We start from the raw sequence: 24,127 nt of genomic DNA on the forward strand, positions 1-24,127 counted from the left end.
TTATAACAGTAAGATTCTTAAATTAGACATCTCTCTACCTCTAACCTCCCCACCGTCCTGCTGGGAGAATGCTGTCTCTATACTTATTAGGCAGGAGCTTCCCTATTTATCCCCTCAGTTCTTTTGTTTTCTCTATAAGGCTGCTATTCGCTATCGCAGTTTGTGATTTAAAGGATGCCCCCACGTTAATGTAGATCATCAGCAGAACATATTTTGTTTTGATTTCTTACTGCAAAAATAGCTCTGACATACCTAGTACAGAATGTGACATGAAAGGCAGAATGAGCATCAGCCATTTACACACATATCCTTGGCCTTCCTAGTTCGTACTCATTTCCCTGTGACTGTAAAGTGCACATGGCCCTCTAGTGGGGCAGAGGGAATAATACAGCAGCAATTAAACCATAAAATCGGGCAATCTGAATATTGCAGTTGAAAATCCAGACAGGTTACTCCATATGGATGCAATCCTCTGAAGCAAGGTAGGAGGTAGGGGTGCCAGTTTTGGCTGAATGTATTTCTGGAGGTTTCATCACATGACATAACCTTTAATTAAAGATGAATCTTTAATTCCTGGAGACTCCGGGACAATCCCGGAGGGTTGGCAACCCTACGCCCGGAAAGGTCACTTCTGGAGCAGCCTTAAACACAAATTAGCCCCTCAAATCTAGGACTCTTGGGCAAACTGATCTCTCTCATTCCACTCCTCAGCATAGTTTTACTTTTCTAACCGCCACTGTCGAAAGGGAGAAGACACTTATATCTAAGACACTTAGGATGCTTATAGCTCAATGCTGAGACTCAACCATTTGGACATAACATAACTGGCCAAACTAATTTCTGCTTTAAACCTGTTAAATAAATGGGGTCAAACCAGGGATCAACTAGGCCTAATATGATGTTTGGACCAGATATACTTGAGAAACAAACAGGTCAATACACCCACCTGGCTCCATAGACATAGAAGCAGTAGATATGGAAGGTCAGGAGTGCAATGATGTCAGAGAGGATGGAAAGCGCTACAGTCAGGCCCAGACAGGCTGACAGGCCAACATACCAAAGGATCATCTCAATGAATGGAGACATCAGGTGGATATAGCCTGGTGGAAGTTGGAAGAGTAACACTGTACAAAGGGTAATTATTTGCTCTCTGGAGCCTCAGATGAAACTCTTGATGGCCTCAGCATCTCTCTCCCCCATCCCTCACAGAATGTTGTTGCAGAGATCAGAATCAAGATCATATGAATGTAAAAACAGCAAATTCTGTTAGGCTGCCATCTTATAACTACAATGACTGGCAAATACCACTCATTTCCTTCCCGATCTTCTCAGCCCATGTGTGGCAGTTTTAGTGAGACACACGAACACCTGCTCACCCTGTCCAGACAAGGTCATCTTGTTATTCCTTTAATCCTCTGGGGTACATTTTTCAGGAACATACTAATCAATTACCGATACATTTTCACCAAAATCTCCTACTCCAACAGAAACCATCGCAAAGGAGTTGTGAAAATGGTTTGTGCAACATTTTTAGTGGCATAAAGCTTCTCTGATCATCATCAAGGTAGGGTGAAACCTTGGAAAACCAGAGCTCTGCTTCATTCATTAACAGAAGGAGACAGTCACAGATTCTGTGTCCAACATGGCTATTTTCCAACATAAAAAATATCTTTATGACCAGTGAGATTCTGTTTCAAAGTGGGGGGAAGAATGCAAACATGATACAGTTAATAAACAGAAGTCAGTTACAGGACAGGTCCTGTACTTCAACCCGCAAATAAAATTTCCCCACCACCATGCAAAGTAACTAGGTGAGCACTGTACTTATTTGCATCATTTCCCTGTGTCGATTCCACGAATCCAAATTTGGCTCATGTTCCCAGACCAGAAAGATTCACAGACCAGTATGTCCTTGCAATACAAATTTGGATTCATCATACATCACTAGGACAATCTTAGACACTAGGGAGGGAGAAGTGAGAAGGAAAGACGAAAGGTTAAACAATTGCACTTACTAATCCACAGATGAATGTGGTAAAGGAAGAACCGGCCCAACACCTGGTCCAAAGCCCGGTTCATTTTTAAACCAGCTGGCACTCCCATTAGCCACTGAAGCAGGTCCTGGAGCTCTTTGGCTATATGCTACAACGTAAGGAGACAAGCAATGTTAGTTACTGGAAAGCAATTACACTGTACGTTCACAACACTCCCCACGTGCACTGATAGAGGAATGGTGAGATTTTTCCGAAGTTAAAACCTTTGGGGGAAAACTGCCTCAGAGGCACAAAAAATACTATAGGAGTTACACTAGAAATAGCATATACCTCACGATTAGCCAGCGAACCTCTTTCTGAATCTTAAGATACCACCACCTAAGAGCAGGATCTCCTTAGAAGCCTTGTCAGAAATTAGATCACAGATTGTGCTTCTGACAACTCTTTTGCAGGGAGAAGAGCAACCTGAGTGATTTTCACAGAAGGCTCTCATGAGGTAATGATAACTCTTGAGAGCTGAGTAAACAGGTTACCCAAAGTAACATATATTAGAGATGATCAAATAGTTAAGATGGGTGGAGAAATCTGTCAGAGGAAGATTGCTGCACAAATAGGCTGGGATTTTCAGAAGAGCTTGAGGCTATGTCTTCATTGACAATAAGGTGTGTAGTTATCCTGCTGTAAAAACACGGCAGAGAGACAAGGCACTTGTAGTGTTTCCCACGAGATAAATTAGGTGAGGTCAGCCATGGGAGGGGGGCATAGGGCAGTAACACTACAAGTGCCTTGTCTCCACTTTGTACAACAAGATAACTATCACGTTAGTTACCTCGATCTAAAAAAACATCTTTGTGTCAGTGAAGAGAAAGCCTAAGGGAGTTAGGTGCCCAAATCACATACATAATCAAAATCAAACATATGCCTACAATGGTGGATTATGCAGGAGAATCTAGATTTAGTACCCAAAATTGATGGATTATGGATCTAATTTCCCAATGATGCATGTGCATAACGTCTTTCAACCTAGAGTCACACAGACATTGCTGAATTTATAAACATAACAGACACACATACTTTTAGTTTAGTAGCAGTACATTTTCAACGTGAACACAGTTTTCCTTGCCAACAGGATTGTCTGTTCATCTCATCCACTCTCCTTTGTCCTCACATCTCTTAAAACACTCATTGCAAGCCAGGGCTGGCTTGTACCAATGAATCTGGCCCTCATTGAGAAAGAAGTGCCAGATACTTTATAAATAGAACTTTGTTAATATTTAAAGTGTTGCAGCTGTAACTTAGCAAAAGGATTTTAATTAAATATTTAAATGTTTGAGAGCAGTCCTTCTGCAAGGTTGTTTTCTGGTATGGAAAATTACTGAAGTCTTTAGATGACTTCAATTTGTAGTTAAATCCTGACTATTGCTAAGCATTCCTGCATGGTGTCTTGGCTGTCGTTGCTTTGTAGGCCCTGGGGTGTAGCCTCTTGTGGGTTTTTTTTGCTGTTGGATGCTTTAGAGCCAATTGACAGCAAGAAGAAATAGACTAAAATACATGACTTTAAGAGTCCGATCCTCTAGCTGCAGTCGTTCACACTGAATGTGTCAGATATTAATAGATTAAATGTAGTGCATTACATGGAAGTCATTTCATTAAGGTGCTGTGGGAGCATCACCAACCTTGAGAACACAGCTAAAGTGGTTTAGATCAGCTCAGTCTGGAATGACTTTCTTGTTTAACTGCAGTGCACCTGTTCTTCTCAATAGAGACTTTGACGGTGGTGTGGCATCAAAGGAGAATGACAGGCCCGTTCAGGATAGGTAGCGGGGCACAAGCACAGGCAAGGAAGAGCTCTTAATGGGTGGTCTCATAAAACTCAGAGCAAACCATAGCTGTTCAAAAGCTAAAGAACTGTCTTTCTGATATGTTTGTACAGTGCCTAGCACAACAGGCCCTGGCTTCTAGGCACTACTGGACTATAAACTAAGAATAATAATGAAATTAACATCTTTTCTCCTTGTTTTATTTATGGACTAGCAGAATATGACTGACAAGGGACTTGTTTTAAAGTCTGACTTGAGATGCATTCAATTATCACTAGTATAGGATCAGAAATATTCAGCATGGTTTAATTGGGGCATGATCTGTGACAGATAATAAACAGGTGTCTGCCCCAAAGAGCTTACAGTTTAAATGCATGAGCAAAACTAATACAGAACACAGACAGCATGGGGTGGGGGATTGGCCTTTATAACCACAACACTTCATAGACAAGATAGGGAGTTAGAAGGTTTTGTTTCTTTTTCAGACAGGGAAGATCCATTGTGAGGCTTTTGGGAGAAGGGGCAGCTTGGAAGAAGGCAGAGTCAGTAGCTGCCAGCAGGGAAGCTTGGGTTGAACAGAGAAAGTGGGAAGGTGTGTAGGAGGAGGTGAGGGCAGACATGGAACTAAGAAAGGTTATTTTCCACTATACATTCAGACAGCTGACTCCAAAACTGGCCTTTTATGCTGCACAGAGCTATTCCTTAGATGTCTCTGAATCACATCTGCTTCATTTACTGACGAAAGCAACTTGTTATTATAGTCAGCACTGCACAGCTAGTCAAGCTGTGAAAGAGGGAGCTGGAGCGGATGATGTCTTGTGCATTATCGACAATTGTCAGCTAAGTGCTGAATCATTATCGCTGGGGATAATGAATAATGGGGGAGGAGCACAGCTTGATTTCCACACAGCAGGTTGGGCTTACAGTGCTGGCAGTTGGAAAAGGAGAAAGTGACATACCTATTATTTTTTGTCTCCATAGACAGGGCTAGTGGGAAGGTGTGACATACCAGAGTGCAATCCACACCAGTGGGGGGCGGGGGGGAGGGATATGTCACCCTTGCCATGCAACCTGGGGTGCCTTGCAATGCCTTACTTTGTAGCTTCCAATCTGGACTGCTCACAGACAGCCTGCCAGCATGCAGGTCCCTCCCAAATGTGTTTGTGTAACTGCAGCGTGCCAGTCACACCCTGACTCTCACCAGCCTTTGTTATACAGCAGGGTGCCCCAACACACCCCCTGTCCCGGATTTTCCTCCAGAAATGTATGCTTTATACTGCTCAGGCCTCTCCTGGACAGTCCAAATATATTAAGTCCATTATTTCTTTAAGAGAATAATATACACACAACTTGCCACCCTAAATGGAGTTATCCAGACACTTTAGCTTAAACACACTAGATTAGATAAAACAACAAAACAAGTTTATTGACTACAAAGAGAGAGATTTTAAGTGAGTACAAGCAATGAGGTACAGGAGTCAGAAATGGCTACAAGAAAAATAAAGATAAAACTCATTCTAGTGCCTGACAAACTATATTAGATTGAAAACAAAGTTTCTCACCACGTGCTTCCAACAGTATTACTGACTAAACTCTTCAGGTCAGGACCCCTCCCCCAGAGTCCAATGGCTGCTTCTTTTGTCTTCTCAGGTGCAAAGAGTGAGATGGACAGGGAGAGAGAGGAGGGGTCTCTTGGGGTGTTTGCCCCTTCTTTTTATAGTGTCAGTCCCTCTCTGAAAAGCATTTCCAGCTGAGAACCAAGAGACAGGGGCTGGTGGAGGAAGGAGACCTCATGCTGTTTCTTTCCTAAGATGCAGATCTCTTTGTCCCTGCCCCTCTTTCTTGCCAAACAATGGTCACTTGATAGACGATGACTGTCATAACTATAAAGGGAAGGGTAATAGCCCTCCTGTGTACAATACTATAAAATCCCTCCTGGCCAGAGACTCCAAAATCCTTTTACCTGTAAAGGGTTAAGAAGCTCAGGTAACCTGGCTGACACCTGACCCAAAGGACCAATAAGGGGACAAGATACTTTCAAATCGGGGGGGGGGGGGCTTTTGTTTGTGCTCTTTGTTTTTGGTGGTTGTTCGCTCTTGGGACTAAGAGGGACCAGACATCAATCCAGGCTCTCCAAATCTTTCTGAACAAGTCTCTCATATTTCAAACTTGTAAGTAAACAGCCAGGCAAGGCATGTTAGTTTTATCTTTGTTTTCTCAACTTGTAAATGTACCTTTTACTAGGGTGTTTACCTCTGTTTGCTGTAACTTTGAACCTAAGGCTAGAGGAGGGTCCTCTGGGCTCTTTAAGTTTGATTACCCTGTAAAGTTATTTTCCATCCTGATTTTACAGAGATGATTTTTACCTTTTTCTTTAATTAAAAGCCTTCTTTTTAAGAACCTGACTGATTTTCCTTGTTTTTAGATCCAAGGGGGTTGGATCTTGCTCCACCAGGAGTTGGTGGGAGAAAGGAGGAGGGATGGTTAATTTCTCCTTGTTTTAAGATCCAAGTGGTTTGGATCTGTATTCACCAGGGAATTGGTAAAGAGTCTCTCAAGGCTACCCAGGGAAGGGAATTAGCACATTGGGAGTGGTGGCAGCGGACCAGATCTAAGCTGGTAGTTAAGCTTAGAAGTTTTCATGCAGGCCCCCACATCTGTACCCTAAAGTTCAGAGTGGGGAAGCAGCCTTGACAATGATCCATCAGCTTTGTTGACACCTGGCTGGGGCATCAGCTTGCCCTCTGTCTTAGAGAAACTGGTTTAGCCACTTCCCAAACTTATTTGGGAAACACACGTCAGACATGATGTCAGCTTATGTTAACAACTTCACACAATGTTTCCACAAGCATTTTACCACAATATGTTATGAGATTTCAAATGATGCCTCCCAAGGTGTGCCTTGTACAAAGGTCATTACAGTAGTGTTCTGGATGTGAATACAAGGGTGTATTCCATCACAGGAGGGATGGAAGGTTTGGCGAGTCAAATCTACAGTATGCTGGATGGATTCCAATTAGCATGCAATAGAAGTGAGAGAAGCAAGAGAGAAGAGGCTTGTTGTGAATGGGATTAATAGGAGAAAGCAAGGGAAAACTAACCACTGCACTTCTTCCCACACAGTTAAAAGCTTGAATGGATAAAATCAACTGAGACAATTCTCTTCTCTCAAGGCCAGGAACTGTGGTAACAGATTAAGTCGTCTTATTTTTACTGTCAGACCTACTGATACAAGAAGCCCAGAGACCAATGACATTAGCTGACCCAGGGTATATATCAGAACTAGAATAGCATGGTGCACTGGGAAAAGTTATAATAATCCAAAACATTGGGAAAGTTTTTATTACCAAACTTGGCAATTTTTAGCCAGCCTGACAGAGCTCCAGTGTGGGGGATAATGAATGCCGGATAGAAATGCAGCTGCTAGCAGAAACTCACTGCAGGATGGATCAGAGGAGATTTTGCTGTCATATTGGAAAACAAAATGGTGCTGTCTTGCACCACATGTGCTGAAGTCATCAGGGTGATATTTCTGGATGGCTCAGGCCCGCCTCTTTTATGTGTACTTGACATCTGATCTGTGCCCTCTGAAGTCTATGAAAGAGCTCCCAGTGACTTTAGAGGCACTTTATGTGCCCATGGAGCCCACAGTGAAGAAATCACATTCCCGAAGCAAGGAGAAATTGTAAATGGCATGAAACCTCACCGATAATCATGGACATACCAGTAAAGCAAGACCTTAGACAAACAGTGAGGGGCAAACTGAGAAGAATGTTCAGCAAGGGGGTAGTTCAAATCTCCAGGGAAGTAAGCTCTTGAGTGCACACCTCTCTGTATTTCTGAGACATCATAGGCTACTTAGGTAAGGGGCCAGAAGGAAGTAATGGATATTGCAACATCCAAGTGGGAATGAATGATTTATCTGCATGATTGAAGAGGAGAAAATGAGAAACTCCTACAGCATGCCCATTGAGGACAGGTGGTGTGGTCCAATGCACTTTGAGCATGAGAGTGTCCATCTGCCATTGACACTTGAGTCCACCTGTGCACATGGGAACTGAGCCAAAGCCATTGTCATCTCACACTTGCTAAGAAAGCAGACTGCAGAGAGCACTAGAGGGCAGGTGATCTTCCAGCTGAAACATCTCCACATGGGAACAGACTTCAGAATAATAATGTATAAAAAGGTTGAGAGTTTATGCCTCATATTTGATCCAGTGGTAGGATTAATATTAGAAGGGGAGATTTGTATTCCAACCATCACCCTCTCTTTCCCCTTTCCCCGCAACATTGAGCAGCTGAAACTGGACCCACCCTTAAAGTTCGACTAGACAATAGCAATGAGATACTTTAAGCCAGCGGTCTCAAATGCCCGGCCTGTGGGCCATCTGCAGCCTGCGAGCCTCTCCAATATGGCCCGCGGGGCTCCAGCAGTTTTGGGGCTGGGTCTCTCCTTTGGCCCCACCTGCCGCCCTCAGGCGCTGCCCCCTCAGGGGCCCCGGCAGTGCAGTGGAGCTGAGCGGCATCTGCCTGTTCACTCCAGTGGCTGCCAGCCCGTCTCTTCGGACTAGGGGCAGGGCGGGGCTGTGCCTCTGCACGCTGCCCCCACCTCTATCGCCCCTGCGACCAATGGGGTGCTGCAGGGGCGGTGCCTGGGGGCAGAAGCACATGGAGGCCCCCTGGCCTGCCCCGGAGTCCCAGGTAAGCGCCACACCCCCAACCCCCTCCCAGAGCCTGCACCCTCCCCCCCTCCCCACATACCTCCTCCCGCCCCCAAACTCCCTCCCAGAGCCTGCACCCTGTCCCCACACCTCCTCCCACCCCCAAACTCCCTCCCAGAGCCTGCACCCCCTCCTCACACTCCCCCAGCCCCCAAACTCCCTCCCAGAGCCTGCACCCCCTCCCCACACTCCTCCAGCCCCCAAACTCCCTCCCAGAGCCTGCACCCCCTCCCCACACTCCCCCAGCCCCCAAACTCCATCCCAGAGCCTGCACCCCAGACCCCCCCACACCCAAACTCCCTCCCAGAGCCTGCACCCGAATCCCCTACCCCAGACCTCCTCCCCAACCCAAACTTCGTCCCAGAGCCGTAGGTAGGTGGGGGGGGGGCGGAGTTTTGGGGGGCGGGTTCTGGGCAGCATGAGTGACATTGGCCCGCTGGGAGGATTTGAGGACTGTAACTGGCCCTAACGTATATTGAGTTTGAGACCCCTGCTTTAAGCTCGTGTGCTAAGTGCATGATAGACACTTTGCTTGCTGTGTCTGCGTCGCATGCAGAAAGATGATCACAGGATTGCTACTAGTTTTGCCCAATATGTTATTAGTTGAGGAAGCACTGAGCAAAGGGATCAACAGCAGGGCAGCTGTGAGTTCCTCCCAGTAAGTGGATGAAGAAGAGAAAATAAGTTGATGATGGAATTCCTCATAAGTTGGACTAGGAGTCCCTTCCCATCCAGAAACTGGAGACAGTAAAGTGAGGACTCCTGCAGCAGAGGCACTGTAAGACAAAAGGAAAGATCTGTCCCTCTTTCCCAGAAACCAAAGGGAAGGGACAGAGAAGGGATGATGTTGTGCAGCCTTATCACGGTATTCATCAGTATGTGACAATGCTGAGTCACAAAATGATGGAACACCAGCACATATTGACACAACATCATGACACAAATGTTGCAATTCAAGAGCAGGATGCACACATTTTATGTTTTTTTGTAGCTCCACTGAATGACAAAATGGTCCTTTACCTATTAAAGGTAAGTTCTACTTAGATAATAATTTACACACAAACACAGTATGTTCTCAGGACAAAAAAAAGGAAAAAAAAAAATAAAAGGTTAAATTGTAGCGAAGGCCGCACATATGTTCAAGTTACACATTCAAAATATAAGAAATTAGGGGCTCGTCTACATGGCTAGTTAATGCACAGCAAACTGGGGTGTGAACATACAGTGCACTAGCCCTGCCATGAACTAATTAGCCTTGTAGATAAGTCCCTAGTGACAGAAAAACAGGATGCTATGTCAAGTATCAGAAGGGTAGCAGTGTTAGTCTGAATCTGTAAAAAGTGTCATGCTCGTTCTTAGGTAATTTATACTGGCCATTGAGGGCCTGAGGTTGGAGAATGGCACAGGAGAAGGTGAATTCCCCAATCTATCATTAGCACACTTGAGAGAGAATTTCAGTGTTAACCACCCTGACTAGCTACTGCCCTCAGAACTCACCACCAACATGCTCTCACCAAACATAGCTGCCTCAGCTTCTCCTGTTTTGTTCCCAGTTTAATGATTTCTGAGACCTAATTGGGCTAACTCCCCCACCCACCCAGATACCCAACTAGAACAACAGCTTGAGGGCACTTCCTGTTAACTCCGTAATAAAAGTGTCCTGGGCGGATAAGCACACCATTCTCCAGCCTTAGAGTTATTTACTGTGCTCATGATGTAATTGTTACCTTGTGAGCAGGAAGTGCCCTCCAGAAAACATCTAATTTGTATTCATTGGATACTCAGAGGAGAGCAATGTTACATTTGATTAGACTCAACAGGTTTGGTTTGAAGTTTTAATTGCTTTTAAGGAGACCTAATTTTTGTGACTTCAGTCAATGCTTTTCTTCTCTGCATGAAATCCTCACACACAGGCCCTGCCTCTCTACAATTACCACAAGCATAAACTGCTCTTCACTTTCTACACTAGAAATTAAGTACAAACGATTCCAGGCAGACTTACATCAGCCACTGGGATGAGAGTGTCGGCAAGCTGACCAATCCGATTCTCTCTGTACAGCCAGGACATTAGCAGTATTCCCAGAGCCATGTCAATGAGGAGAGAAACAAAGATATTGGCTTTCCTGCATTCAGGAGAAAGAACAACAAAATTAGAGCACAGGAAGAAGGCTGTTTCGTGTTTGGATAACAATCATCACCAGCTTCATTTATATAGTGCTTTTCATTTCTGAAGGCCATCAAGACTCTTTACTGAAGATATACACCAGGAGTGGCCAAACTGTGGCTCGCGAGCCTCTTTTACTATTAAAGTGCAAGCCCTCTCCACCTACCAGACTGGGGGGGAGGGAAGTTTGGGACTGGGTGGTTGGGTAGGAGCTTCTGTCCAGCGGGGAGGAGAGTCTCAGGACTTCAGCCCTCTGGGATACACCTGCCAGGGCTTGGGGCTTCAGCAGGAATGGAGCTGAAGCCCTGAGACCCAGCTCGTGTGCTCCAGCTCTCGAGCTTCTGAAGTTTGCTTGGAGGGTCAGTGAGTTTGGCCCCCCCTGGTATACACAGAATAGGGACTGCTTTCCTATCACTAATATACTGCTGTCTCTAGGGTCAAACACAGCATCCATGCTAAGCCAGAACACTACACAACAGGTTTTCGCAGGGGGACTGAATAGTTGGATTTAAATTCCAAGAGGAATGTTAGGGAAGCACTCAAATTGGGGTTCAGCTATGATAAATTCACCATCACTTGGAGTATTTAATTCGAGATCAGAGGCCTTTCTAAAAGGTATGCTTCAGTTCAACCACTAGTCATTGGGCTAAATAATGTTTACTTACACTGTAGGGTAGAATAACTCCCCCCTCACTGCAAGAGTTTCTGGATGAAATTGTATGGCTTGAGTTACGCACAAAATCAGACTAAATAATCATAGTATTACTTTCGGCCTTAAAATCTATTAGTGTATTTTAAGTATTCCCTCAGAGTCAATGACTATAGTATCTGAGCACCACATAGAGTAAGATTTGCACAGTGACGGCCTTAAGGAGTCTATATCCATCTCTGATCTTTGCCTCTTCCTCCTCTACGCACTGTGGGGTTTTGTGTTTGCTTGGTTTTTCTGTTACTTCGATGTTTATTGCCACTCCTTGTCTTCAGTTACCAGAGGATGGATCTTCCAGAACACTGGGATAAGGGGGTGGGGATTGATACTCTTACTCTTGTGGCAAGTGCCATGGAACCTTGATTTTATATCCCATCTGATTAATTCAATGCCTGTGAAAGCAAAGGCTCTACAGCAGTGGTTCTCACCCAGGGGTTTGGGGCCCCCAGGGGGGCCGTGAGCAGGTTTCAGGGGGGCCTCCAAGCAGGACCAGCATTAGACTCACTGGGGCCCAGGGCAGAAAGCTGAAGCCTCACTGCATGGGGCTGAAGCCCAGGACCCTGAGCCCTGCCACCCGGGGACTGAAGCCTGAGCAACGTAGCTTTGCAGGGGCCCCTGTGGCATGGGGCCCCAGGCAACTGCCCAGCTTGCTACCCCTGGCTTTTGTATGCAGAAAATCAGTTGTTGTGGCACAAGTGGGCAGTGGAGTTTTTATAGCATGTCGGGGGTCGGGGGGCTCAGAAAGAAAAGGTTGAGACCCTATGCTCTACAGAACTGCAGAGCAAGTTTTCCCTGTGCAGCTCGGCCAGTGCATCCCTGTCCTGTTTCCCAGGCTAGCTTCAGTGACACTAAGTTTCTGGATGGAACTTAAATGTTTCTTAGAATAGCAGAGATGTTCTGCAGGCACAAGTATGTGTTGTGGGGCGGGGGGAAAGGGATTATATGAGGAAGAGACTAATGGGATAGTAAAAGTCTCTCTCACACGGCAACTCCACAAAAAAGTAAAGCCACCCCCACATATTCCTGTAAAATCATATTACTGCACAAAACAAGATGCTTCTCCAATAAAAAACAAGCCAACCATTCAGTGCAGGAAAACAACTGGGTGGCAACCTCAATATCAGCTATACCAGAGCCAGAGGAGGCTGAATTTCTTTAAAGCTAGAAAAAAATTGGTTGGTACACTGATGATGAAGGCTCCAGCTGGTGACAGGGGTCAAGGACTCAGTGGGGTGTCAGAACATACACAGCATACCTCATTAGCTGAGTCTGGTTCTGAGCCTTCCTGTTGCTGCTGATGATCTGGAGGTGCTCCAGTCGGTGCCCCAACTGTTCACAAGTTGAGAGTTTACTCCAGATGAAAGACAAAGGCCAAAACTTCAGCACTCTGCAGAAACACAAGGGGAATCCTCTCTAATACTTTTGTCAGTGAAACAGGTGATATGATGCTTGTACAAATTTCCACACCAAACAATTACTTCAGGTCAATTTCAGGTTGTGCACACACATAAGTGGTTTGGGTGCAGAATAATTTTTTTAAAATTAGAGATTTAAAAACCTTCTACCATTAAAAAACTAAGCAATGCCCTTCAAAACAAGACACCCAAATTACCTTAACTCTGCCCCCATAAAGATGCCAGTCTACCAGCTTCCCTTGTGTCAAATTCATTCTTCAGAGAGGGCTGAATTCCATTTTTTAATAATGGCTTGTGGGTCAGGGTGTATGTGTAGGACTGCACACTACCCTCAATCCACAGCAGATCTCCCACTAATGGGAGGTTTGCATAGTGAGCAATGGTACAATATGGCCTTTTTGCATTAACTACCTTTTAAAGTTGGGATTATTCACACCCAACCCTTATTGAATTTCACTGAAAACTGGGCGCCTTTGAAAATCCCAGCCTTAGTTATCATGACTGTCTACTAAAGTGTCTGACTGCAGCATGGCTAAGCAGGAAAAATTATCAAGTGGGGGTCAGTTCTTTACTGAAGTCAATAGGTGTTGCACCCATTTCTATCGGAGCTTAGTTTGGCCATGGGAGTATTGGGGAGGCTGCAGCATACATTACATTAAGGGTAAGTGAGCTTCTTTCTCTATGCCCACCTATTAGTTGCCTTTTCAAGGACATCACCCCCCCCCTTCCAGTTCCTTGGTATGTTCATGTAAGCTTCACTCAGTCTGCACCCCCACTGAATGCCAAATCTGTGCAAGTTACCCTACTTTGCTCTTGAATTTACATCACTGCTGGATCTGGATTTCCATGGGGCTTACACCTGCTTTCTCGAAAATACAGTTGGCTGAATTTAGCCTGGGGTCTAGCAGCAGGAGCATGTGTTTAAAAGTGGACAGCAGAACATATCAACTGGGCCTTGTGCTGCAATTCATACATCATTCTAGCTATTCAACCACAAGGAGAGTAATCCAACCCACAAACAGTAACTGGGTGGCTGGCTGAGAACTTTGCAGGATTCAGTGAAGGTGCACCTCTGGTCCTTTTCAGTTGCACTCCACAGCGGGTTTGTCAGTTTAAAACCCAGAGTCTTGGAGGGATTAATCCCCCCCTCCCCCGCCAATTTAGATGTTAGATCAGGGGTCCACAACCTTTCAGCAGTGGTGTGCCAAGTCTTCATTTATTCACTCTAATGTAAGGTTTTGCGTGCCAGTAATACATTTTAACGTTTTTAGAAGGTCTCTTTCTATAAGTCTATAATATATAACTAAACTATTGTTGTATGTAAAGTAAATAAGTTTTTTAAAATGTTTAAGAAGCTTCATTTAAAATTAAATTAAAATGCAGAGCCCCTGGACTGGTGGCCAGGACCCGGGCAGCGTGAGTGCCACTGAAAATCAGCTCGCATGCCGCCTTTGGCACACGTGCCATAGATTGCCTACCCCTGTGTTAGATGCACTGGCTTTGAATCCTATGCAGTGTACTCTGAATCATTCTCCTCAATTCAGGGAATCTGAATAATTCTGCTCTTCAGTACAGCCATCCATCTCACAGCCAAATTAATGCACTGTTCAACTGGCCTGTCAGGGTGTAACATCCAAAGAGACAGAGGAAAGAACAGGTGGAGGAGGAAAAGCACAGTAGTTTATTACACTGGCCACTGATCTCGCAGACCTGGCTTCACAGATGCAATGAGGCAAGTGGAGATGAGTTTTCTTTTCTGATCATGTTCTAACCCAATGGTTCACAAATTAAGGCCTACAGAACATTTGCTGGGGCAAAGAATCCTGCTACAAATGCAGGAGAAAGGGAGAGATCTTCTTCCCCTTTCCAATGAGGTTGTCCACAGGCGGCCAAAATTTAAGAACCCACTGTTCCAGTCAACATCTGCAAGCTCCTCCCAGGAGATAACTGATTTGGGGGTTGGAAATCTCCCTTGCCTCACCCCTTACTTTGAACACCGGTAAGAAATGTGAGAAACAAGCCATTTTGAAACTAGATTGGTGCGCCAATGTTTTTGACAGTTGATATTGACATCAATGTCTTTGACATCTCCATGGACCTTTGTTATGAGACACGGTCACAACTGAACTTTGTGAGAGATCAATGCCACATCTAATCCTGGACCCAATGCAGCAGCAGAGAGGTGATAAGAATACTGTGATGTTGCAGTCTATATGATTTTATAAAAATATGCTAACGAGTGAATATAATGTAACTGGAATATGCTTCATGCAAAAGGTCTCTTGTAAGGTATCATTACAAAGCTTATTGTCTACTAAGTGTGGTCATCCTATTTGTATGACGGTATCACTCTTGTATCTGAAACTAGAAATATGAAATATAACTCTGAGGGCCTATTGTAATTATGCAAAGTGTGGGCCATTAATGGTGGTTTGGAATCTTAATGGCTCCCATCAACCAGGACAATTGACTGTGGATGGCTCTGTTTGCAGGCAGGCCTTCCTGTGAGTCAGGCTGGGAGGAATGAAGGCTTGAGGTCTTACAGTGACATGTGATCATGTCACCTGAACTGGAATCCATCTTTAACCTGGTGTTTTTCCAGTGAGGAGGGGTGGGAACCCAGAGGGACAAAGGATTCCCGCCTTATGCAAAAGATATATAAGTGGGTGGAACAGAACAAAGGGGCAGCCATCATGAGAAATTCCCTAGCTACCACCTGAGCTGGAACAAGAGCTGTACCAGAGGAAAGGATTGTGCCCAGACTAGAAAGGAGTCCAGTCTGAGAAAAGAAACTTATTGAAACATCTCTAAGGGTGAGATTTTAACCTGTATTCAGTTATATTACTGTATTAGGTTTAGATTTGCGTGTTTTATTTTATTTTACTTGGTAATTCACTTTATTCTGTCTATTACTACTTGGAACCATTTAAATCCTACTTTCTGTATTTAATCAAATCACTTTTTACTTATTAATTAACTCAGAGTATGTGTTAATACCTGGGTGGGCAAACAGCTGTGCATCTCTCTCTATCAGGGTTATAGAGGGCGAACAATGTATGAGTTTACCCTGCATAAGCTTTATACAGGGTAAAACGGATTTATTTTGGTTTAGACCCCATTGGGAGTTGGGCCTCTGAGTGTTAAAGACAAGAACACCTCTGTTAGCTACTTTTAGGTAAGCCTACAGCTGTTAGGGGACATGATTCAGACCTGGGTCTGGGTTTGCAGCAGGCTAGCAAATCTGGCTCAAACCAGGCAGGGCACTGAAGTCCTAAGCTGACAAGGTAGAAAGGCAGGGGCAGAAGTAGTCTTGGCACATCAGTTGGCAGCTTCCAAGGGGGGTTCTGTGATTGAACTTTGTGAGAGATCAATGTCACATCTAATCCTGGACCCAATGCAGCAGCAAAGAGAGGGGATAGGAATACTACTATATTTTGGATGCTTGTCCAAATCACAAAACCACTACATCCTGCAGACGCTGTTCAAGAGAAGCCCAGCACTGGAATAACAGAGGATGCTTAAAATGTTGTTTTGAGGAAGTCTGTGCAATGCGTGTCTGTACTATGCCTGATTCTCTCTCTTTTCTTAGTACTAAACTTCATCAAAACCAGCCTCCACTCCTCACTCCCAGCCAAAAGAAATGAGAAAGAAAAAGCAGTAATCTTGAAAATATATCTAATCCAGACACACAGAGAAAGAGACCAATAAAGCGATTGTAGGATCAGCTATGGAAATTTCCATTTGTAATAATATCCAAGCAAGAAAAGCAAAAATACTTCCAGGATTTTATGTTACCCCTGCAATGTAAGGAAAGTTGCCACAAATGCTCCTGTTTGTTTTTCAGCCTTATAGGATGCAGACTGGTTTCTTATAAATGTATCAGAAAATTCTAATATGGAGCAGAATGACTGGCTTTTATATCGTTACGCTGTTTAAATGGAAAAGTTCTGAGCAATGAGTGTGGATTTCGGGGGTGTTTTCAAATGCGAGTAATTTAACGTACTTTGCACAGAGAGTCTTGATTTTCCAGTTCAGATAATTTGTTCCAAGACTGTGGATGGATACCGCAGATTCTAGATGAAAAGCAATATATTTGAATCTGGACTGCATACAAATGTGAAAGCTCCATTAACTAGAACCTCTTGGCTGCCTTGTTGCTCTGCGCTACAATTCCAGGAACAAAGCCTCCCTACTGGGTGACGACTCTGAGGGTCAGATAGTATCAATAGGAAGCCATTAAGCAGCTTATTTTTAAAAAGAGGAACACGTGGCATTTACTGCCCCAATATTAAATTATTTTAATGCTCTTAACAATGCACTGGAGACCTTTCAGTGTTAATGGTAGTTCTGCACACAAACCCTAAAAATTAAGCTGTAATTACAACTGCTAGGCACAGGGTGGTGCTGAAGAGATGTCTATTTTTCAGATCAATGTACCTGCTACAGAATGTGTGGGCATTTTGTAAGTCTGAATCATTGAATCACTGTATGCAGCCTATGTTGTTGCCAGGGAAATCTCATTTATGAGATTTTTACATGTGCCATCCTATCTGCATGTGCAGGTATAGTTTCGTAAAGAATCATACAAAAAGCCCTGAGTTTGGGTGCATTTCAGTAATCAAATCCTCCAGCCCATCAAGACTAATAACCCCTTCTAACCCACTCACTGCACAAAAGCTTGGAAAGACAGATAAGCCTTGCAGCATGCCCCAAAAAGCATCAAACTTGGTCTCTGTCAGCACAAGGCGAGGACGCGAGTTCCAGATCTGAGGTCCCTTCACTGAAATCATCCTGCCAGAAGCCCCTTCTTATTAAACCAGAGAACTGTTAGCTCAAGCACCCCAGGTGATCTCATCTACTATGGTACAAGACTGTAACTAAGGTACCCTTAGCTGCAGTATTTAAGGTAGCCAGGATCCAAATCATTTGACCTTTATAGATCAAAACCAACACCTTCAATAACAGACTCATCACCTCATGGTTTGATTTTAACAGGCTGGAAGGAACTAGCATCCAATATGTAAAGTGCAGACTGAAACTTCCCAAGCACCTTTCAACCTCAGTGAGGTACACTTGCAGCAGCTCAGGCAGAGAGGACACCACATATGTCTTCACCAAATACAATTCTATCACGACAGGGATTATCAAAAAGAATTACCCCAGGGACAATAGTGACTGCCAAAAGTCATTGCCATATCCAGCTTCTCTGAAGTCAAATTGTACAAAATCGGAACCACCACCACCCCCTTCCTCTCTGCAAGGGCTGGAGGGGCAGACTTCAATGGTTCTTAGTAGGCTTCGTAGAGACGCAGAATCACCAGGCTGCAGGTCCTCCCCTCCTCTGGCCTGCCCCTGCTCCAAACCCTGGAATGCCCTCAGTGACTGGAGGCAGCACAGACCTGGTGGAGCCAGTTCTATGTCAGATATAGATGCCCCCCGCCCAGGACTGGAAGTATTCCGGGGGTGGGGAGGGGAGAAGCCTTACAATTGCCCTATGACCCTTGCACCAAGTAGGCTGACACAAAGGAGTCTTAAGCAATGAGATGCCCAGTGAGATTAAGTGATATTACTCCTGAGGGCATTGTGCACCAAAAATTTTTACAAATCTGCACACAATATTTTAAAATTCTGCAAATTTTATTTGTCAAATAAACCTGGAGGTTCCAGCATGGCACTGGGGAACACAGGCCACTGGCTGCACAGAGGTGGGAGATCACTGTGCAGCTTTCCCCGGGGTCACGGACTCAGTGGTGAGGCTGCACCCAACCCTGACACAGTGCAAGGACCGGGCCTGCACCAGAAACACCCCAGACCCCTGCCCCTCTGTGCCAGGTGCACCAGGTGTGGGCAGGCAGGCTCAGCAAGGCAGGATCCAAGTGTGGAGGGGATTAATGTGGGGGGATCCAGGTGTGGGTTGAAAGGGTTCTGCGTGGGGCAATCTGGGTGTGGGCAGCTCAGTAGGGGATCCAGGTGCGGGGGGAGATCTGGACACACAGGGGCTTATTGGGGGTTTCTGGGTGCAACAGTAATGGGACTCTACAGGGGGGTCCTGGTGAAGGTAGTTGGGGCTCAGCAGAAGGGGTGTCTGGGTGTGTGGGGGGGATAGAGCATGGGAGGGGTGTCTGGGTGTGGGGGGCTCAGTGGTGGGGTCCAGATGCTGGGGGAGTGGGACTCAGTGGGGTGGGGATCCAGGTGCAACTGGTTGGGGCTTGGTATGGTGGGGATCCGGGTGGCTCGTCAGGGTGGTCCAAGTGCAGGGAGAGTGGGGCTCATCAGGGAGGTTCTGAGTGCAAGGGGATGGATGAAGCTTAGCGGGACGATCTGGGTATGGGGGGGGTCTGGATGCACGGGGATTGGGCGGATGTGAGAGCAGCTCCCTGTACAGAGATCCCTCCCCCTGCATCTGAGAAGCGATGGATGCAGAAAGCACGGGGGGGCTGGGGTGGGAGGAAGAGTTTGCAGAGCTTCTTACAGCTCGGGGAGAAATCTGGGGGTGGGTCTGACACAGCTCCGGATGCCGTGCAGGGGAAGAGGAAGTCCTGTCCTCCACAGCCCAGCTGGGACTAGCAGCTGAGCTCGGCAAAGGGTAGGAGTCACCAGCCAGGTCTTCCCAGTCCAGCCTCCCGCCACACAGTGATTTACCTCTCTACTGGCTGCTTCGGACACCTGAAATATATTGCTGGGGGGGGGGAGGGGTGTCACATGACCGCTCTTGTGGCTTCCCATCAGAAAGTCATTTTTCTGCGGGGAAGCAAATAAATCTGCGGGGGACATACATTCTGCGCATGCACAGTGGCGCAGAATTTCCCAAGGAGTAGTGATATGTAAAGGTCATACAGGAAGTTTGTGGCAGAACCAAGAACTGAACCCAAATTTCTTAAGTTCCAGCCTAATACCTTCAAATACCTTTGCTAGATAGGTGTTCTGCCCATTTTACAGATAATGAAACTGAGGCAGAGAGAGACAAAGTGATTTTTCCAGGGCCACACAGTGAATCATTGGAGAGCTGGAAAAAGAACTTGGAACATGATTCCCAGTTGAGTGCTCTACCCAACTAGATAATGATTCCATGAGTATAATCAAGGGGCCAAATTCAGAGCCACTACAATAGTGAAATTCCATTGGAGCCAATGGAGTTCCATCTACTTACACCAAGTCTGAGTTTGACCCTAAAATGACTTTAACAGATAATTAGAAAAAATTATAACAGTTTCAGCTTTACACATCAAGTAGGAAAATCCAACAAACCATTCTGTATGAAATGGTTCACCGTGATTTTTCATGACAGTATTACACAATTGGAAACCTGTTAAAAGATTCCATTCCCCATAGCTTGAGGCTATACTTGAAAAGATTTGTCCATGAATGCTTTAGTAGCTGTTATCCAAATCTGATTAATCAAACTGTCCTCTTCCAGCTTGAACACTGAACACCAATCCCCTTTTTGGCAACACAACACAATCTCACTAGACGGCTTTCCCAGCTGTGGTACTAAGCTTTATATACAAGAGGTTTTTTCCTTCAGGTCTGTTCAGATTTCCCCTTTGGTGCCAGCACTTGCAGAATGTTACACTGGAGGCATCATATTCATCCTGGTGAAACTCCATTTCAGTACATGAGGTAAGTAAAGTTAACAAAGTTCCAGCAAGGATGTATTTGATCCAGTGTGCTCCTATTAACCTCCTGCTATCCAGTCCCAGGGCTGCAGCAGTGCCATTTGATGTCAAAAGTTGGAATTAGATGCCCAGTTTGCCAACATTTCAGTGTTCCTCAGCTACAGAGAGGCACTTCACAGCAAACAGAGATTAGGGCATCCTGGTTACAGAGCTACTGGGGTGAAACACCGAACTGTTAGCTCTCTTTACATCATCCTGTCATTCAAGCAGTGGCTGGAAGAACCCATGGTTCAACTCATGAAGCTGAGGCAGAGGGTTTTCCCCCAGTGAAAAAGGGAAGAAGTTCAGCTTGCAAAACCTCACAGCTCGCCCAGAAACCTCCTGGAGTTTGAGGGAACTGTTACTATCTATATGGCAACATTGTACCTTGCATCAGTACCAGCTCAAATCCCACCCAACACAGGCTAATCATTCATTCAGCATTAACTTGTACTGGGCTGGCCCATGGGTGTTAGGGAGACTATCACAGACAGCAGGTCCCTGCCCTCCCACTTAAATAGGATAGGGCTACTATCAGTAGCAGCTCCTCAGGGTTGGAATTGCTGTTTTGAGACAGATACAGTATGGTCTTTACTCACTGTGGGGAAATTGACTCTGAGTTGGCTAACAGGTCCCTGATGGCCACTCAGACTGTCTCAACCCCACCTAGGCTGAGATATTTTAACATAATGCACATTGCTTGCTGGAATTGAGCAGGAAACTTGTGCCCTACTGATAGTCTTGGGTTGGACTACGTTTCAATGTAGCATACAAGCTGCCCCATCTTGCATCACATACCTGCTTTTACAGACACTGGAGACAAGTGAAAGCAGGAATGTCAGCAGCATACACACAGGCACAGAAGCCTGCTTCATCAGTTCCACGATTATACTGGCTTCCACTCCTTCTGACTGCCAGTGAGTCAGCTTGATGGGCCCATCATCGTATCTGTCTGTCATGAACAGTACCTTGCTCTTTGCAACGGTGTCAAACACAGCACCTAGTTTTGAGGCATCATTTCCCTTATGACCAGCAGATGTGGTCAGGTTGTCGGTGGGATGCAGCTGTGAAAGCATTACTTTGCGCTGGTCATAATATACTAAGATGAATTCATCTTCCTTGGGGCTGCTGGGGTATTTCTGAAAGATACAGCAGCTCCAAAACTTGCTGTCTCTCTCTTTGCTGAGCTGTATCCAGGGCTCATGGGAAAAGATTGTGCTGAGATCTTCCAGGAACTTGTCCAGGACCTCTTCCTTCTCCTGTTTGCTGTTACTCCATGAGCCCAGCACACACATATTGATCTGAGTCACCCGCTGGACTTCAGAGAGATATTGCTTCACCTGGCCAGGAATAAAAGGGAAGTGGACCACAGCGAGGACAACAGCAGAGTTCTGTTCTGGAATCCAACGGCCAACCAAAAGGCCACTTTCTGCTGTGGCACAGCAAGAGGGGAAAAAGACCTTAAGAACCATGACAGCAATCCCGGAAGAACGTAATACCTGCCAATAAATACAAAAATAAAACTTAAGAGACTGTGGATAAAGGCAAAGAAAAAAAACCTTAGTTTAATGAAAGCCATTGCTTAGGAGATCCAGTAAAGTTCCAAAACACCAAATTCAAGAGCGAGCTGAGAACTGCCTCTGCATCTTAGATTAAGAAGCTGACATTGGTACTATTAGCCAAGTGGCATTTAAAATAATAGGTGAAAGAGGGACTTGGCACATTTCTGATAAACACAAGCTCTTCAAATGACCTTGTAGTGGAGCTTCCAACACAAGGGCATTTTGCGAGTGTTGGAATCATCTCTCATAACTCTGCACTTAAATCCATGCAAATTGCTGGACAGGCTCCAACCAAGGGTCCATCTAGTCCAGTATCTTGTCTCTGACAGCAGCCAGCAGTACATGGCCCAAAGAAAGGAGCAGAAACTTTGACATGGATAGTTGTATAATAACCTGCCGATACGGTAATGTTTCTCCCTAACTCCTTCAATTAGAAGTTGACTTATGCCCTGAAACACGAGGACTTATATCCTCACTTATATCACTGGAGCAGGAGATATGCTCTGCCACAGACTCACTGTGTAACTTTGATCATGTCACTTAACTTCTCTGTGTCCCAGCTTCTCCACCTGTAAAATGATAACTGTTGATCTACTTCACAAGAGGATTGGAAGGCTTAACTGATTAAAGTCTGATTTAATTCCTTTGATAGAAGGTCCTAAAGAAGGGCAAATATTATATTCACTTATTATCCCTGTTTTGCCAGCAGTCCCTGACCACCCTGCAATCTAAAGTAGTTTTTTTTCCCAATTCAGGGAGAACACATTTCTATGGTTTTATAAATCACCTTAACAATAAATAAATACATTTTGAGCCTTGAACTAGCTGACAATGTCTCTTTACATAATGCTGAAGCATCTAATAGAAATATAATTGCATTAAGGAGGGTGCTTCCTCAGAATAATCAGCATCCGGTGACTGTTGTCCTTTTCTGTCCTTCAGTGCTGTGCTAGGGATGTGAAAACTCCATGAATCCCTCAGGCTGGCATCTTTGTGATGGGAGCAGTCAATTGGAAAGAGAAATACACAGTATATTTATAACATGTCGAGAGTACACAGAACAGGGAAGTCTCTGGTGTGTGTGTTTTTCTCTCTATTTAATAAAGTTTAACTGATCTACTGAATCTATGCACCTGGCAATTTGCTATGAAAAGATACACTTGTCTGTGATGGGGAGGGTGATGGGGAACAATTAAGTCAAGTCACTTGACAAGTCACATAACCCCCAGCCTGCCAAATGCAATGGTAGGAACTGACTGCTCATGGATGAATTCCTTTCAGCCCCTTGAGGCAGAAAGGTGAAGTTTTCTTGGCATGTGTTGGCAGTGGGGCAAGCACCACAATTGCTGCTATCAAAGGCAAATATCTCCCGGGTCTGAATTTTCCCCGTCATTTCACAACAGCTGAGGCCACCTCAATACCTGCATTGAACAGGGTGCATATGCGTGTTTTTGGGGATTTTTAGTGTAGCAACATAGGTGCAGAACTCTGAATGTTGCTAAGAGCAGATAGTCCCCTTAGCTCCTGAGGGGAGTGAGCTCCTTGCCTTGCTGTCTGACAGTCCCCTCGGGCTGACTGCAAGAGCAGCATTCACAAGCCACAGAGGGAGTTACATCCTTCTCTCTTGGGCCAGAGGGATAATTTCTGCTATGTAGAGCCTTTGAGGAAGTGGGATCTTAGAAGAACCTCAAATAATTATTAGTGAAAGGTGAATAAGATTGTAGATGTTTCCGTTTTAACAGTCTAAGGTATTTTTAGTAACATGGCATAGGTAGGGATATATATATATATTTTTTTTTCTTCAAATGGTGACACTTATCCTGCCAGTGTACCTTTAAAGCTGAATTTCTATTTTTAAATTTTCCAGGTAGTGTCAGCAGTTTTAAAAGTGCTATTATAGCAAGAGATTTCCAGTGTCCTCTGCTACTCTCCCTCCACAGAGTCCTTGCCAATTCAACCATCATTTTAGAAACAGATTGCTGTTTCATGTAGCTTTAGCATTCATTTTGTTCTCAACTTTTTATAACCCCCACTAAGAAGAATGAAGGTAAAATGTCTGTATTTTTCCCTTCTCTATTTGGGAAACA

The 24,127-nt window shown here is 44.9% G+C and overlaps 1 protein-coding gene across 4 annotated transcripts in view; it reads right to left on the reverse strand.

Annotated features, from left to right (window-relative positions):
• Positions 1-24,127, reverse strand: part of PIGQ (phosphatidylinositol glycan anchor biosynthesis class Q) — a 52,054-nt gene that overhangs the window by 21,712 nt on the left and 6,215 nt on the right. For all 4 annotated transcript variants that reach the window (XM_024111498.3, XM_005295570.5, XM_005295569.4 and 1 more), the window contains exons 2-6: positions 21,277-21,977; positions 12,664-12,795; positions 10,538-10,658; positions 2,016-2,142; positions 947-1,100 (exon numbers count right to left, since the gene is read on the reverse strand). In XM_024111498.3, coding sequence (XP_023967266.2) covers positions 947-1,100; positions 2,016-2,142; positions 10,538-10,658; positions 12,664-12,795; positions 21,277-21,977 — 1,235 coding nt within the window. The remainder of the gene's footprint in view (positions 1-946; positions 1,101-2,015; positions 2,143-10,537; positions 10,659-12,663; positions 12,796-21,276; positions 21,978-24,127) is intronic.

The sequence above is a fragment of the Chrysemys picta genome, chromosome 10 (genome assembly GCF_011386835.1).
Source record: "Chrysemys picta bellii isolate R12L10 chromosome 10, ASM1138683v2, whole genome shotgun sequence".
Lineage (NCBI taxonomy): Eukaryota > Metazoa > Chordata > Testudines > Emydidae > Chrysemys > Chrysemys picta.